The sequence below is a fragment of the Terrapene carolina genome, unplaced genomic scaffold, assembly GCF_002925995.2.
Source record: "Terrapene carolina triunguis isolate 2854851 unplaced genomic scaffold, T_m_triunguis-2.0 Scaffold141, whole genome shotgun sequence".
NCBI lineage: Eukaryota > Metazoa > Chordata > Testudines > Emydidae > Terrapene > Terrapene triunguis.
Genome location: NW_020664492.1, coordinates 8,028,200 through 8,044,862, shown reverse-complemented (window position 1 = coordinate 8,044,862; position 16,663 = coordinate 8,028,200). Strand labels below are relative to the sequence as shown.

Here is a 16,663-nt window from a genome sequence, read left to right as displayed (position 1 = left end):
TGTCATATCATAACCACATTGACCATCATGGACATTAGCTCAACTCCATGTAAAAGTGGGAGTTTACAAAACTACATTAGTTAATGCTTGTTATAAGGACTGTATACACTTATTTGTTCAATGTTCAGTTAATTAAGTTTAAATTTAATTGAAATAGCTGCAATACAACCAAGCAGCTCACCCTTACAAGATCAGAGTCGTCCCTCTTGTCAGTTTTCTTTCCTGGTAAAGGTGAAGCCATTGTGAAATCTTCATTTTCACTGTGGTCCATCTCAGTACTGTCAAGCCTATCAACGCAGATATTTATCATCACTTAATATCAGGAATGCAGTAACATAATTTTAATGTGATTGCTTGGATCTAAACTGTCAAATTGGCAGCAGCTTTGTCTACATAATAAATCTAAAAAACAAATAAGAGCAAACTGAGCATACCTTTAGTTATTTTTCAGATCACCTATCACTGGCAATATCATAACGGGTGACTTATATAACACTTTTTTTTATGGTTTTTCCTCAGCATTTTTGCAATTACTGAAGAAATCTGTTTTAATAAGAGTCAATCACCCAGGCCATCCTCTGTCTTTGATTCAGCAGTGAAGACATAATGCTCAGTTTATGACATCCCAATCAGGCTGATGTCAAATAAATTCAATACTTCTGTGACACAACGCAGAAAAGATTAAGCATCCTGCAGGATAAATGACCCAAATTCAACCTTTAGGGACATATTGGTAGATAATGTTTGTGTTTTTACATACATATTGTTAGAGGTTAACAATGTAACCAAACGGTTCCTGCCTGTGCTATATTCTGTTAATTCAGAAATCAACTTTTTTCCCCTAAGTTTTCCTCATGTTAAATTCCTCTAAAACCATGCATTAAAAATTCAAATTCTGGAATAAGAATTTAGCTTAATAGCTGCATAATACATTAATCAACAAGACTAGAATTCAGAAGATGATTGAGCCCTAAGCCAGAAAAGGTTTGGCAAAGTCATTCAACTTCAGTTATTGGAGCTGACACATGGCAGTACGTCGCATCATAGCATAAATTGTCACTCCCAGCCAAAACAAAGATGTTGATGGCAAACTGGGGGGCACTGAAACACAGTGATGAGAATTTTTAAAAATAGTAATTTCAAGACTTAAAATTCTTAATCCTGCACCATCTAAATGATGGAATAGATAATTCATTTAGCTTCACAGATGATAAACATAATAAACTTGTTAAACAATTCAATAGTAAAATAGGACAGTTCATATATCATGTAATTGTGCAAAGTGAAAGAGTGAGACACCTAGACACAGTATTTTTTCCAATTAGTGAAGGCTGTGTTTGGATACTTGTTACCTGACAGTAACTTTAAAGCTGTTTTACATAGATTCTCAAGTAAGTCGGTTAAGATTGTTCCCCAGCTAAGGTGGCAATTATTTTATTGTTTACATATCAGATATTGGGGCAGATTGGCTAAATCATAGGACAGGATTCTGTACCTCTTTCAAAGTTCAAGCAAAAAACATGTATACAGTCCTTTTTGCAAAAGTACAAGTGATATAGTGTGTATATAAATACACCCCCACACCAGTGCGTGTTTTTTTTTTTTTAAACTGTGTGTGTACACTATGGCCTAGTTGATAGAGCACCAGAATGGGAGCAGGAGACTTGGGTTCTATTCCCAGCTTTGCCACTGGCCTGCTGGGTGACCTTAGGCAAGTCACTTCACTGCTCTGTGCCTCTATTTCCCAATGATACTTACCTTCTTTGTAAAGCACTTTTGGATTTACTAAAGTAAAGCACTATATAAGAGCTAAGTATTATTATAGTATATGGAGGACCATTTTGTTTCATCTACCTTGGGGCTGGAATGAGGCAGGCATTTTAACACAGCAAACATTGCACAATTGTTTAGGGACAAGAAGTGAAGACTATCTTATCTAATAGAGCAAAGGGATAATTTAGGTATGTGGAATATAGTTCCTTATTCTAAGATATGGTCTGAAGACTGTCGTAGTTATTCCTACTCTTAGAAAAATGTGCAAATGAGATCTTTAATGGACAGGAGTGATCAAGAGCTCAGTTTTATATTTCATCTCAAAGACTATATACATATACTGTTTTGCAATGTCCTGCCATCATGCTGGTAGATTGGTTCAGTACTGATCACAAAGAGAAGTGATACCTATTGAGTCATTAGCATCCTTTTGTGCAGTATTTTGTTTTTTCCTTAGAGGTCTCCATTCAAGTACTGACCAAGCTTGGTCCTGTTCAACTTGTAAGATCTGATGAGATTACAGTCCAGGCTATACATTTTGTAGCATTGCAACAATGAGAAGACTGCTCAACAATCTGAATCTAGCTATATTATTAGCCTAACAGACTGAGTTTACTCACTGGAGCAGGGAAGAAACTGGCCTCCAGTCTGTCTTCAGTGAACAACTATTTCCATATACTACTTGTATTCCTTCTTAATTATTGTTCAACATGGTGCTTCCAGCAGGTGCTCCAATATATGCAATCAATCGCCTTCATCAACCGCTCACAAATTCTTTAGTTATAAACCACTGGTCACATTAAAACTAATATTACAAATTAAAAGGTGATACATTGTCAGGTGTCCAGAGGCAACGTAATTCACCACCACAGGACAGTCTACCAAAAATCTTAGATCATGAGAGAGCTCACATGTCCTTAAACTCTCAGACTCAATGGGAGATGATGATGTAGCTAGAATTACTGTTTACTACACAAGCTTGATGGGAACCCCAGATCTATAACTGAATGTGGGTTGCTTTTTATTTTACATTGTACATGATGATTTGAATTTAGCTTGCTTTCTTGTAATGTGTTTGGATTGCTTTTTAAAAAAAAACTTATCTATTTTTATTGTGGTAGTGAGCCAAATTCTGGTTTCAGTTATACTAGTGTGCTGGTTATTCTGGATGTACACCAACACAAGAGAATAGAATTCAGTCTAGCACTTTTAACCAATATTATAGAAACCCTTGCAGCTTTCATAAAAATACTTGAGCATCAAAGCTGCACTGCTGTATACCCACCTCCCTTTGATCCTTCCTGGAGAGCTTGGATTTGAACTGCTGCTGGCATTGCTTACAGTTTCCATTCGTGAAGATTTGGATTGGGACTGCTTGCCTGCTGCCGAAAGAGGCTTATTAACTGCTCCAAGAACATTGGCTGCTTTGGGCTGAAACAAAAAATATTTTTTTTATTTTAATCTACATATTTAGTATGTTACAAAACTAGTCTCAAACACGTACTAAGCTTAAAATGTTTGCATGCAACCTGCACACATTCTACAATCACCAGTGTCTTTTTTTTTATTAGAACACAATTTACTTAAAAAGCAAAAAGAAAAAGAAAAAAAAGTTACAACTGAAGCCAAATGGAAGGTGGCAGAGACTACGATTTCCATGAGGAAAAAATAGGTTCAGAAGCAAAACATTTGGGATGAAGTCCTGACCCCATTAAAATCGATGAGATTTTTGCTACGGACTTCAGTGAGATTAAGATTTCACCCGGGGAGCCAAAATTTCCAAACATGATTGGATCTTAGGTTAGCACTTCAATAAAGAGTGATTTGATTTTCAGTGGGGCAGAGTACCTTCAGCTCCCACTGACTTTAATACCCTGTTTCCCCGAAAGTAAGACATCCCCTGAAAATAAGACCTACTTCCAGTTTTGCCTCTAGCTGTAATATAAAGCCTCCCCCGAAAATAAGACCTCCCCGATAATAAGGCCACCCTGGAATATAAGGCCCCGAAGCTCCAGGAAAAATAAGACCTCCCCTGAAAATAAGACCTAGCGCATCTTTGGGAGCAAAAATTAATATAAGACACTGTCTTATTTTCGGGGAAACAGGGTACAAGTTTAAGAGGTTAAGTCACTCTCAGTATTAAGCCACATACCTAGATGCCTAACTAGAGAGACAAATTTGAAAACCTGCTAGAGATAATACATATAAAAGAACATAACTATTCTTACTCTCTTATGGATGACAGTATAATCCATTATTTACTTTTTCATTACAGGACTGTTTAATATTAAACCACTCCCTGACTCTAGCTCACTACACTGAATGATGAAGCTGTGTAACATGCAAGCTTTACCAAAGACAGTTAGTTATCAGTGATCCTGTAGACAGAATGTGTGTCTTATGGAGGTGCTCGTTGTGCCTCCAAAGTTAAGGTTGAACTGAGTTTTACACTTACAGAAGGGATTCACTCTGTTGTGTATGAAGACCATAAAATATCCTTCCCACAATTGCGTTATTCTCTGTATATAGTATTAATTTTTCTCAGAATGTACAAGTAAATCTGTTACTTTATTTAACATCAATCAACAAATAGGTCCTTTAAGAAATTTAGCACCACTTCAGATCCCCTTTTGTCCTGAATGATCTTAGCAATGAGAAAAGCTCTTCAAACTTCTCATACAGTTAAAACTTATTTAAATCTTGTGTATAGGCTACTTTTGAAGACACGTGGTTATAATTAAGCTAAATTAACACCAATTGTTGTATCTAAGATTTGATTATAGGCAGGGCCATGTCAACAGGTCAGATCATTCTTAATTTAGCTCAGACATTAGAGATAACACAATTAAACATTATTACCATTCATCTGCACCCAATTTGCATGCAACAGTTCTATCTATTGTAATGACAGAGACGGGACTCCTGTCAGAAGTTTTTACTGGTTGGTTACTTGGCCCCAATTGTCGCTTCTATGACCACTGGTTAGTTTGGTGTCTTGACTCCACTGTGCAAGATGCAGCACTGCCTGGGGAACTCAGGCAGAAACACAAAGGCAGCCCTTAGAGCAAGGGAGCCTTACAGGGGCTGGACTGGGCTCCAATCCAAAACTGGACTATAGATTCCTACATTATAGAATCATAGAAATGTAAGGCTGGTAGGGACCTTGAGAGGTCATCTAGTTCAACCCCCTGCACTGACGCAGGACCAAATATACTTAGACCATTCCTCAGGGGTGAAAGTAAGCCTCCCCCAGCCAGACCTTCTGCGCTGCCCGGCCCGCGCCGCCAGGGGCTCCAGGTATGATTTAAATCGCTGGGCCCCAGAGCAACTGCCCCTTTTCCCCTCCCCCCCATCAGCTGCCTAGGGTCTCTACCGGGGACTGCGTGCGGCCCCGTACTGGCGGCCACTTCTTACCGGTATGCTGTACCGGCCCATTTTCAGCTCTGCCATTCCTGACCATTGTATAAGGCCAGAAGGGACGACTGTGATCACCTACTCTGACCTCCTGCATAACACAGGACATAAAATGTCCCTGAATTAATTCCTGTTTGGACTAGGGCATATCTTTTAGAAAAAAAAAATCCCATCTTGATTTAAAAATTCCAATGATGGAGACTCCACTACAACCCTTTGTAAATTATTCCAATGGCTAATTATCACTTAAAAATTTGCACCTTTTTCCAATGGGAATTTGACTAGCTTCAATGTTCTGCCACTGGATCTTGTTATACCTTGCCTGCTAGACTGAAAAGCCCATTATCAAATTTTTGTTTCCCATGTAGATATTTCTAGATTGTGATCAAATTATCCTTAAACTTTCTCTTTGTTAAACTACACTGAGATTCCAAAGTCCATCACTATAAAACATGTTTTCTAATCCTTTAGTCATTCTCTGAACCCTCACCAATTTATCAACATCCTTCTGGTGGAGACCAGAAATGGATACAGTATTCCAGTTGCACCAGTACCAAATACAGAAGTAATATAACCTCCTTACTCCAACTTGAGATTCCCCTGTATATTTTCTTAACTTTGTTGCCATTATTTCTAGTTCATATTTCATACAGTTTTAGTCTACTATAAATTTTTTTAGAAATATAACATTGTTAAAAAAAAAATCCCCAAACATTTTACAAGTTTGCTAAACTTTGTATTATCAGGAGACAACCACCTTACTGTTACGTGTTCTCCCCCCACCAGCTTCTGTCCCTGTTTTGTGGGATGTGTTTTTCTTTTTTCTTTTCTTTTTTTTTTTTTTAAAGAATTTAAGCCCTTTGGGGCAGGGGCCATGCCTCCTTTTGTGCCTGTGCAATGGTTAGCCTATTGGGAGAGTTTAGTTGAAAAAAACAGATAGGTAATAATAAAAAAAACACACCTTTCCAGGAGTGAAAAAAGATTTCATTTCCGGAGGGAGATAATTTTTGGTGTTACTGAAATTCTGCAAGCAAGGGAATAAAGAAGGAAAGAAAGGTCAATCAATAAACAAGTTATAAAAAATAGGTTTATGAAGTGGAACAGGCAATTTTTAAAAAAACTACTAAATTTTTTCAAACCATTTATGTTTTTTAAATGCTAAATCTGAACATTTAAGATACCACACGTGCATTGACTTGAGACATTATTGGGATCATAAGTAAAAAGAGATTATGTAAATTACAAGAGCTCTATTGTAATAAAACAGATGAAAACAACCAGTCTATTTAAATCTTTAGTGCAATTTAATTTGAAACAAAAAAATCCAACCAAAAACCTAAATTATACCTTGTCAGGCTGCGTGAAATATCGAGCTGGAAGTACTGGGTCTTTAGGGGATTCCAAACTGTATGTTGTACTCTTTGACATAATGATATTCATTGCTACATCACAAACTGTGTAGAGTTTCTGTTACAAAATAAAATTGAGTTATTTTTTTTTTTAAAACAGACTTGGCATCACCCTTAATTTTGACAGTAACAAGTATAAGTTCATTTGAAATTTTTAGCCACTTTAGAGGCATACTGAAAATGATTCAAAGTCCAAAGGGTTTCTTTGCTAACTGAGTGATCAAACTATCTGGTCAAACGGAGCTGGTTCTTGTGGGGTCTCTACATTAGAAAACTGTACATTTCAAGATTAAAACAGTACAGTTAAATGTGATTTCTGAAAATATTCAGTCTGTCTACACTAATTAGTCTGGCTTGTGTAAACCATCCACTTAACAGCACTCTGTTGATGCACCCATGCACTGTAGTAACCTGGGTGGATTTTTCATGGGAACAGCAAGAGGTACTTCCTTGACACTAGGGTGTGTCTCAGCCAAATTCCAAGTTTCCATTTCAAAGCACAAAGCCCTAGAGCTCTTCAAAGAAATGACTGAGGGAAAAAATGCTTAACCTTGTTCTCAGAAAGGGCTGAACTATTTCCACTGGAACTTTAAAAAACTTTATATCAAGCCCATATCAGACATGGGAAATTTATAAGCAACTAAAACAGTGGTTTTTAGCTGGAAGTGTTAGGCAACCTTAACTGTAAGAATCCTGGTGTTCACACTTCAACTGCTAGCAGAGGACCTCACCCTCCCTGATTGAACTAACCTCGTTATCTCCAGGCTGATTCTTGCCTGCATATTTATACCTGCCTCTGGAAATTTCCATTACATGCGTCTGATGAAGTGTGCATTCACCCACGAAAGCTTATGCTCCAATACATCTGTTAGTCTTAAAGGTGCCACAGGACTCTCTGTTGCTTTCAGCCTATAATATGTCTACAATATATTCGATGCTACTGTAATGCTAATAATAAACACAATAATCTGGGAGATGTATGTAGTATATAATACATATATTCCCACAAACAAAGGCCATCTGATCATTGTAATAGTTGCGAAGTACAACCTCCATCCCCAACAAAATTCCATACAAGTAAAGAAGTGTTCTGTTAAGTGAATTATCTTTAACATACATTATCCACACATCACATTAACTACTCTGTGATACGCTCCACCTCTCCAAATTCCCACAGAAACAATACATACCAAATTCCTGCATCTCACACTTTAACACAAAACCTTAATAGCAACTTCACACTTTTCCCATGTACATAACACATCACACACCTAACTAGTGCATGTCTACGCTACATAAACAGGAATACTAACGTTTTTGCATTGTAGAAGGGGTGTCAAACTCATACTATGGGGAGGACTAAATTCTATTTTCAATTATGGTCCATAGGGTGCATGGGAGACATATTTAGGACTGTATACACTCCTCAATCCACAGAAGATCTCCCACTGTGTCAATGGGAAATATTTACAAAAACAAGGGTAGATGTTGGCTTTACGTAGTACCTAATAAATGTGAAGTACAAAGTTTATTTGTTCAGTGACACACACTGACTACATGGAGTTCATTCCTACATCCTTCCTCAATCCATCCATTAAAATGATTAGAATTGTATAGTTAATACTAAAATTTAAAATGTCATTATTAGGCAAGAGAGTTAATACCCCAAATGAGATTATGGGGGTGACTGGGAGTCTGCAACTCTCAATCACTGTTTCAGGCTATCTGCAGTAAAAGAAAGTCACAATCAGTTTATACTCAGTTCATCTGGAAGGTGAGGTGTTGTGTCGGGTGTTTTTGTGCAACCGTGAGAGTTAAAACTTACTTAGGGAGAAAAAAATTAAGCTTACATTCTTCAGAATCTGAATATATCACGTGATTTACATAAACACATGAAACGATCCAAATAACTGACATGTTTGTGTTATTAATGCAAGTTAGAGAAATTTGGTTTGTGCATATTTTTAAAATAAATGTTCAAGAAACTGTTTACTGGTACTACACTGCAATTTTTGAACATTGTTGCAAAGTAGAAAAGCCTCACATTATAGAACTTAACCCTAACTTGCCAGAACTTAAACTTATATACCAGTAAAGATATTTTATGCATATTTAAAGAAAATGGTTTATTGAAAGTAATTTTTAAAAGAAAGATAAAAGGCTCCTGACAATTCCAACTAGCTTCTGAAGAATATAGGCATCTACTGAAGCCAAGTAAAGTAACAGGACACCTAACCTAAAGTAAGTCCATAGTTTTGATTCTTGTGTACAGAACACCTATTGCCTTCTATATATAATTCTATTGAGAAATATACATATTTTAAAATAGGCGTCTAAAAATGCCTCAGTTTCATGATATTGGAATAAATAAGCAACTTTCACTAAAGGTAAAACATACTTCATTCATTTTTGGATCATCTGGTCCTTGAGCATCTTTTGTTTGCTTAATGTTTTCCACCATTTTTCTGATAAACGCATGACTATTATTTTCATTTTTAGACATCAGTATTTCCAGTATGAACCACAGGCACCTAAGGGGAAAAATGGTTTTCCTTATTAAGTACAGTAAGAAAAACTGTCAAAGAAACCTTGAAAAGATCTAGTTTAAGAATACAGTTTACTTTAACTTGAATTCATCCACTGATCAGTTTGGCTTTTGGGAATGAATTCATCTTCAAATTTTCTAAAGATACTGGGAAGGAATAACCAAACATAAGAACAGAAAAATGCATTACTGACATTGAACGGTCCCCAAATGCCTATCACCATTGAGTTAAACAGCCAATATGATCTAGGAATATTTAGTATTTTTATACCAATTTAAGAAAATAATTACTCTTCATAATTATGTACTGGACAATTTATCATGGTATCTGTAACGTAAAAAGCTATCATGGAATTATCTCAGAAAGTGACAAGTTAGATCTTAGGCCATGTCTACACTTACAAGCTTACAGCAGCACAGCTGTACCGATACAGCTGTGCCACTGTGAAATCGCTTGTGTAGCAGTGTTATGCCAACAAGAGGCCATAGCTATGTCAGCAGGAGAGCCTCTCCTGCCGACATAGGACTGTGCACTCAAGCAGGTATGCCACAAAATTCATGTGACTCATGGGGATTGTTTTTTCCACATCCATAAGTGACAAAAAATTTGCTGGCATATGTGTTAGCATAGACGTGGCCTTAGAAATCCTCGGAAAAAAAGAATATCAAAGGAAATAGTCTTACTCTTTAATGTCCTTAAGTTGTTCAATATCCTGGACTTTCACATAATCTGGGTCATGTGCCAGAAGGTGGATAGTATATGGAACAACATATTCTGGTAGAAGTGACAATAGTTTTTCTGAAAGTACAGAATAGAATAAAAAAAAGGAAAACAGTTGTGTTAGAAATCTGTATATTAGTTCAGGATTTTTTTTTTTTTTTTTTTTTTTTTTATATTATTTAAATACTACTATATAAAGTCAGTCAGCATTAATATATAGGCTAGTGGTGGTTTGGTGGACATAAAGAACAGTTATTTATCCTACAGTAACTGTGGTTCTTTGAGATATTGTAGTCTGTACGGATCCTACAATAAGTGCACTTGCACCTCATGCTCACAAGAACTGATTTTTTGACTGTCTATTGAGGCCTCACATGTGCCTTGTGCCTCGCTTGTTCTCCTGTATGAGGACATAAAGGGCAGGACAGCCGTGACCCTCCTTCTCTCAAAGTTCAACTGAGGACTCTGAAAAGCAGGGACAGAAGGGCAAACTGTATATCTACAATAACTACATCTCGAGGAACCAGTTACTGTAAGGTAATTAACTGTTCTTTCTTCTTCAAGTATGTCTTGATGTGGATTCCAGCATAAGTGACTGGCATGCAGTAACCTCCCTGGATGGTGGGAATGAGGAGTTTCAGCTGTATCAATCAAATGGTGATTGCATACTGCTCTCCTAAACAGGTGTCTGACCTGTCTGCCATGTCAAGGGCATAATATTGAACAAAAGTAAGCAGGTTGCTTCATGTACTGCTACCGTGCAAATCTCAGAAAGTACCATGTTTCTGAAGCAGGTTAATAATGCCACCTGTGTCCTGGTGGAATGTGCTTTGATGTTCAGTGGGAGAGGCTTGGCAGCCCAATTGATAGCAGGTGGAAATATACTCCGTGACCCACTGAGAGTCTCTGAGTTAGCTTGGCCTGATATGGCTACAAAGAGGCAGAGAGAGAACCTGAAAGGCTTGGTCCTGTTAAGGTAATAAAGCAAGGCTCTGGAGACATCTGAACTATGCAGCTTCTTCTCTCCCAGTGTTGAGTGTGGATCGGGAAGGAGACTGGTAAGGTGATGGATTGGTTCAGATAGAATTCCGAGACTATTTTCGGGATGAACTTGGGATGTGGTCTCATCACCACTTTGTTCCTGTGGCAGGGTGTTTAAGGTGCCAGCTGCAATGGCTTGGAGTTCGCTGACTCTCCATGCCTAGGTAATGGCCATGACAAAGACATCCTGATAGTTCAGAGGGCATGTTGAACATTTCAACAGCAGCTCAAAGGCAGGCTCTATAAGCTTTAAAAGGATGATTCTAAGGTCCCACATGAGAATTGGGTCTCTGACTGGAGCACAAGTATGAAGAAGGCTCTAGGAATTTCGATACCAGAGGATATGAACTGGAGTATGACATGCTGATATTGTGGCAAGGTGAACCTTAAGGGAGTTAAATGCTAGCCCAGTTTGTTTCAGAAGTATTATGTAATCCAAGATTCAAGTAAGTCTTTGTGGTGCAAGGTCTCCTCCTCCGCACAAGAATTTCCTGAACTTGTAGGGCACAATCTTTTACAACAGTGCTGTCAGTCAGTCAACATCCAAGCCATCAAGTACAATGACTGCAGGTGCAGCATCTGACTGAGGTTCTGGGATATTATGTCTAGGTAAGCCAGGTGGCATATGGGAGGCTGCTTGGAAATCTAGAACAGGTCCAACAAACAAAACCACTTGGGCTATCATATCAGTATGGGGCTATCATGATGATCAAGGTCTTGTCATCTGATTTTAAATATTATTCATGGGCTCGGGTGAAATCAGGGGAACTGGCAGTAAAGCATACAGGAGGCCCTGAGACCACAAAAAAGATGAAGGAATCTAGCAGGAAGCCAGGGCTCTCACCTTCTTTGGGGCAGAAATTTGGACACGATGTTGTCCACTGTGGCAAACAAGTCTGTGGTGGGAGTTTCTCACTGACAGAATATTGGGTCTAGGATAGAATTTCCACAGTGACCACTCATGACTGGTTACCACATTTCTATTCAGGAAATCTACTGTTGACCCCTGACAGGTGTAGAGTTAGTGGGATCATGTCCCAGAACTTGAAGCCTTCCTGGCAAAAAGGAGATGACTGAGCATCTCCTTGTTAGTTATATAGTGCCTTACCAATGTGGTGTTCATCAAGATGTGAACCATGAGTTGCACAGAATGGGCAAGATGCTATATAGGCTAATCTGATTACCCTCAGCTCCAAGACATCCATATGTAGTTTCAAATCATCTTGAGACCACGTGCCTTGCATCTGAAGGTGGTTCAAGTAACCATCTCAGTCGGCTCTGCAGCATCCATGAGAGGAGTTACTGTTGGGGAGAGGGACAGAAGGTGTCACCCTTTCCTCAAAGCAAGCTCTCACAGGACTTGAGGTAAGATTATGATCATCCTGTTCATGTGATGTGTGAAAGGACCTCAGCCACAGTTATAAGTGTTGAAGGTAAAATCTGGCATGTACTTGTATGCTGATTTAGGGCTTTAAGAGTCTGAGACACACACAAACAGTCATAGTCTTGCCTGTAGGTCATATACTGGTGGACTGAAGAGATTGGAACTTGTCATCTGGCAGTTAGGCTTTTTCAGATCTAGAGCTGATCAAAATTCCTATAAAATCTTATCAGTGATGGTGTGAGATTATTTCTCACAGTTCACAAGGAGTCCCAGTTGAGATAAAAGTGAAAGGACACAATCTGAGGCTATTTAAATCACCTGCTGTGTCCTGTCCCTGATCAGTCAGTTGTCCGGATACAGGCATACATGGATCTTCCATTTCCTTAAATGTGCTACCACGACCACCAGTGAAAACTCTCAGTGCAGTGGAGAGTCTGAAGGGCAGAACCTTGTATTGTAATGATTGGGCCCCACCATGAATCTTAGGTACTTCCTGTGAGCTGAGTGGAGGCTATGTAAACGTACATATAAAGAACAGCCATTCAGTAGAACCTCAGAGTTATAAACACCAGAGTTATGAACTGGCCAGTCAACCACAGACCTCATTTGGAACTGGAAGTACACAATCCGGCAGCAGCAGAGATAAAAAAAAAAAAAAAAAAAAAAAAAAGGAAATACACTACCATACTGTGTTAAATGTAAACTATATAAAATTAAAGGAAAGCAGCATTTTTCTTCTGCATAGTAAAGTTTCAAAGCTGTATACAGTTAAAGTTCAGTTGTAAACTTTTGAAAGAACCATAATGTTTTATTCAGATTTACAAATATTTCAGAGTTACGAACAACCTCCATTCCTGAGGTGTTCATAACTCTGAGGTTCTACTGTACTGGGTCAGACCAAATATCCATCTAGCTCAGTATTCTATCTTTCAACAGTGGTCAAAGCCAGTGCTTCAGAGGGAATGAACAGAACAGGTAATCATCAAGTGATCCATGCCCCGTCATCCATTCCCAGCTTCTGGCAACCAGAGGCTGAGGACACCATCTCTGCCCACCCTGGCTAATAGCCATTGATGGACCTATTCTCTATGAATTTATCTAGTTCTTTTTTGAACCCTGTTGTAGTCTTGGCCTTCACATCTTCTGGCAAAGAGTTCCACAGGTTGACTCTGCACTATGTGAAGGAATACTTCCTTTTGTTTGTTTTAAAGCTGCTGCCTATTAATTTCATGTGGTGACCCCTAGATCTTGTGTTATGAGGAGTACACAACACTTCCTTATTTACTTTCTCCACATCAGTCATGATTTTATAGATCTCTATCATATCCCCCTTAGTCATGTCTTTTCCAAGCTGAAAAGTCTGTCTTATTAATCTCTCCTCATATAGAAGCTATTCCATACCCCTAATCATTTTTGTTTTTTTCTGTATCTTTTCCAATTTTAATACATCTTTTTTGAGATGGGGTGACCACATCTGCATGCAGTATTCAAGATGTGGGCATACATTCATTTATATAGAGGCAATATCATACTTTGTCTTATTATCTATCCCTTTCCTAATGATTCACACCGTTCTGTTAGCTTGTTTGACTGCTAATGCACATTGAATGGATAGTTTCAGAAAACTATTCATAATGACTCCAAGATCTCTTTCTTAAGTGGTAACAGCTAATTTAGACCCCATCATTTCATATGTATAGTTGGGATTAGGTTTTCCAATGTGCATTACTTTCAATTATCAAAATTGAATTTCATCTGCCATTTTGTTGGCCTGTTATCCAGTTTTGTGAAATCCCTTTGTAACTCTTTGCAGTCTACTATGGACTTAACTATCTTGAGTAGCTTTTTATCATCTGTAAATTTTGCCACCTCACTTTTTGCCCCTTTTTCCAGATCATTTATGAGCATGTTGAAGAGTATTGGTCCCAGTACAGACCCCTGGGGAATACCACTATTTACCGCACTCCATTCTGAAAACTGACCATTTATTCCTATCCTTTGTTTCCTATCTTTTAACCAGTTACTGATCTGTGAGAGGACCTTCTCTCTTATCCCATGACAGCTTACTTTGCTCAAAAGTCTTTGGTGAGGGACCTTGTTAAAGGCTTTCTGAAAATCTATATCCATGAGATCACCTTTGTCCACATGTTTGTTGACCCCTTGATTAGTTCCTTGATGCCTGTGCAGGCAAGCCCATTACTCCCAACAAGGCCATGACACACTGTATGAGTACAGATGACCCCATGCTGTTGGTCCAGCCAACAGCAGGCTTGGTGGGCCAGTGGTGGCTGAGGACTGCAGGTCTCTCAATGGCACACCTGAGAGGGGAAGGGTCTCTGGTTGAGGACATGGAGAATAACGTCCGCCCTGGTGAAGGCTCGGAGGAGTAGAATTCCTCTAGGGATGGCATCAACGTACAACGCACCAACTCTGTACTGATGCTGACGGTCATCTTGGTGCCAACAATGGACCTGGGTTTGCACGAGTCTGATGCCTCCAGGCCGGCATCAATGCGGAGGTCACTGCGGTAGAGACTGCTGCACTGCAGTCTGCTCCTTGATGCTGTGTGGGGCTTGGACAATTTTACTCTGAGGTTTTGCTATGTCTGTCCCCACACAGGAGCTCACTGAGTTCCTTCTTGAGCTTCTGCCTTTGTGCTCAGACTGTCTGCTTTCAGCACTTGACTTCAACACCTGAGATGTTACTACCAGGTTTAGTGTCAAAAGCGGAGGTCAGTTTTGATATTGGTGCTGGGTCTTTCCTTAGTGCCTCTTCTTCAAAGTAGTCTTAAGTGCCTAGAAGCTCATAGGGTAATAAGTAATAGCCAACATGGATTGGACTAGAACAAATCATGCCAAGCCCACCTTATTTTCTTCTTTCACATGGTTACTGGCCCAGTGGATGGCGGAAAGTAGTAGATGTGATATATCTTATGTTCTTATCTTGATTTTATAAGGTTTTTGACACAGTGCCACATGACAGTCTTATAAATAAAATAGGGAAATGTGGCCTAGATGAAATAACTATTGTATAAGAGAGCACTGGGCCTGGTGCAAGACCTGAGGCCAGCTCATGTATCAGACAGTGAATCTGTAAGCATCTGAGTCTCTTGCAGAGAGATTAGTCCATCGTAGGATGGACGGTCTTCAAGCCTACAGGTTTCAAATCCACCATTTAAAAAGCCCTGCGATAGGGAGGGTCAGATCAAACAAAGTTTGATCCAGACAGCTAGTTATCAGTTCATGACAGTCAAAACAGGATCTCAAAAATGGTTCTAACGATTTGAAGAATATTTCAAAGAAGTTTAGCTTGATTTCAGAACCAGCAGATTGGACATTCAAAGAATTTCAGGGTTGGAAGGGACCTCAGGAGGTCGTCTAGTCCAACTCCCTGCTCAGAGCAGGACCAATCCCCAACTAAATCATCCCAGCCAGAGCTTTGTCAAGCTGGGCCTTAAAAACCTCTAAGGAAGGAGATTCCACCACCTATCTAGGTAACCCATTCCAGTGATTCACCACCCTCCTAATGAAAAAGTTTTTCCTAATATCTAACCTCAACCTCTCCAACTAGAGATTCATCTTGCTGCCCTGGGAGGGAAGAGGTAATTGAGGGATGGTGGTGGCTGTTCTGCCTTTTACACTCTTGTACAGAAGCATGAGGTGGTACAGGGTGCCTATTGACTTTAAGTGGTGTGTGGAGGAGATATTGGCCCAACAAAGGCTATTTGGTTGAGCTTGATATTGATTTACATACTTGTACATTTTTTAAAATTATAATCTTGCCTTTACATTTTCTAATTTCTTAATGGATTAGCTTTCATTAACCACAGACTTATTTTAACGTTTTCCTCTGACATTACTGATACATATTTTCATGGCCTTAAATATACTGGTCTTAGAATTTCTTTAAGTTTCTAAAGTTATGTTTATAAAACATTCCAATGATTGCTGTGGTGCAGGAATCCTTTTGTTACTAATCCCCACACTGAAGTCTTCAGAACTCAAAGAACAATCTGCAAACCTTTGCCCAATGTAGGGTTTACAATCCCTACATAGGACTCACATTTTTCACGACCACTGTATATAATAAATTATTAATCCACCAAATTTTCCTAAATTAGTCAAATATACCAGTTGCCACTGAAACACAGAAAAAAATAGATTTAGCCAATCCTAGGACAAGACAAAAACACAGGCCAATCGAAGAATCAAAGGGAAACTTTAAAAAAGAAATTTTAAACAAAATCTAAAATTATCCAAGTTGCCTTAAAATTTCTAAAAAGGTCCTACATTGGCAACAGATTATTATGGCCATTTTCACGTGTTTATTTAATTCTGGTGAAATTAGGCATATGGGCCCAAACTGGCATTATAGTG

The 16,663-nt window shown here is 38.7% G+C and overlaps 1 protein-coding gene across 2 annotated transcripts in view; it reads right to left on the bottom strand.

Moving 5' to 3' along the window:
* LOC113406820 (sister chromatid cohesion protein PDS5 homolog B) overlaps positions 1–16,663 on the bottom strand; it is a 216,416-nt gene that overhangs the window by 31,757 nt on the left and 167,996 nt on the right. The window contains exons 25-30 of one of the 2 annotated variants that reach the window (XM_026653572.1): positions 9,826–9,940; positions 8,995–9,127; positions 6,535–6,654; positions 6,149–6,211; positions 3,059–3,204; positions 182–287 (exon numbers count right to left, since the gene is read on the bottom strand). In XM_026653572.1, coding sequence (XP_026509357.1) covers positions 182–287; positions 3,059–3,204; positions 6,149–6,211; positions 6,535–6,654; positions 8,995–9,127; positions 9,826–9,940 — 683 coding nt within the window. The remainder of the gene's footprint in view (positions 1–181; positions 288–3,058; positions 3,205–6,148; positions 6,212–6,534; positions 6,655–8,994; positions 9,128–9,825; positions 9,941–16,663) is intronic. The other variant, XM_026653573.1, reaches the window with a different exon arrangement.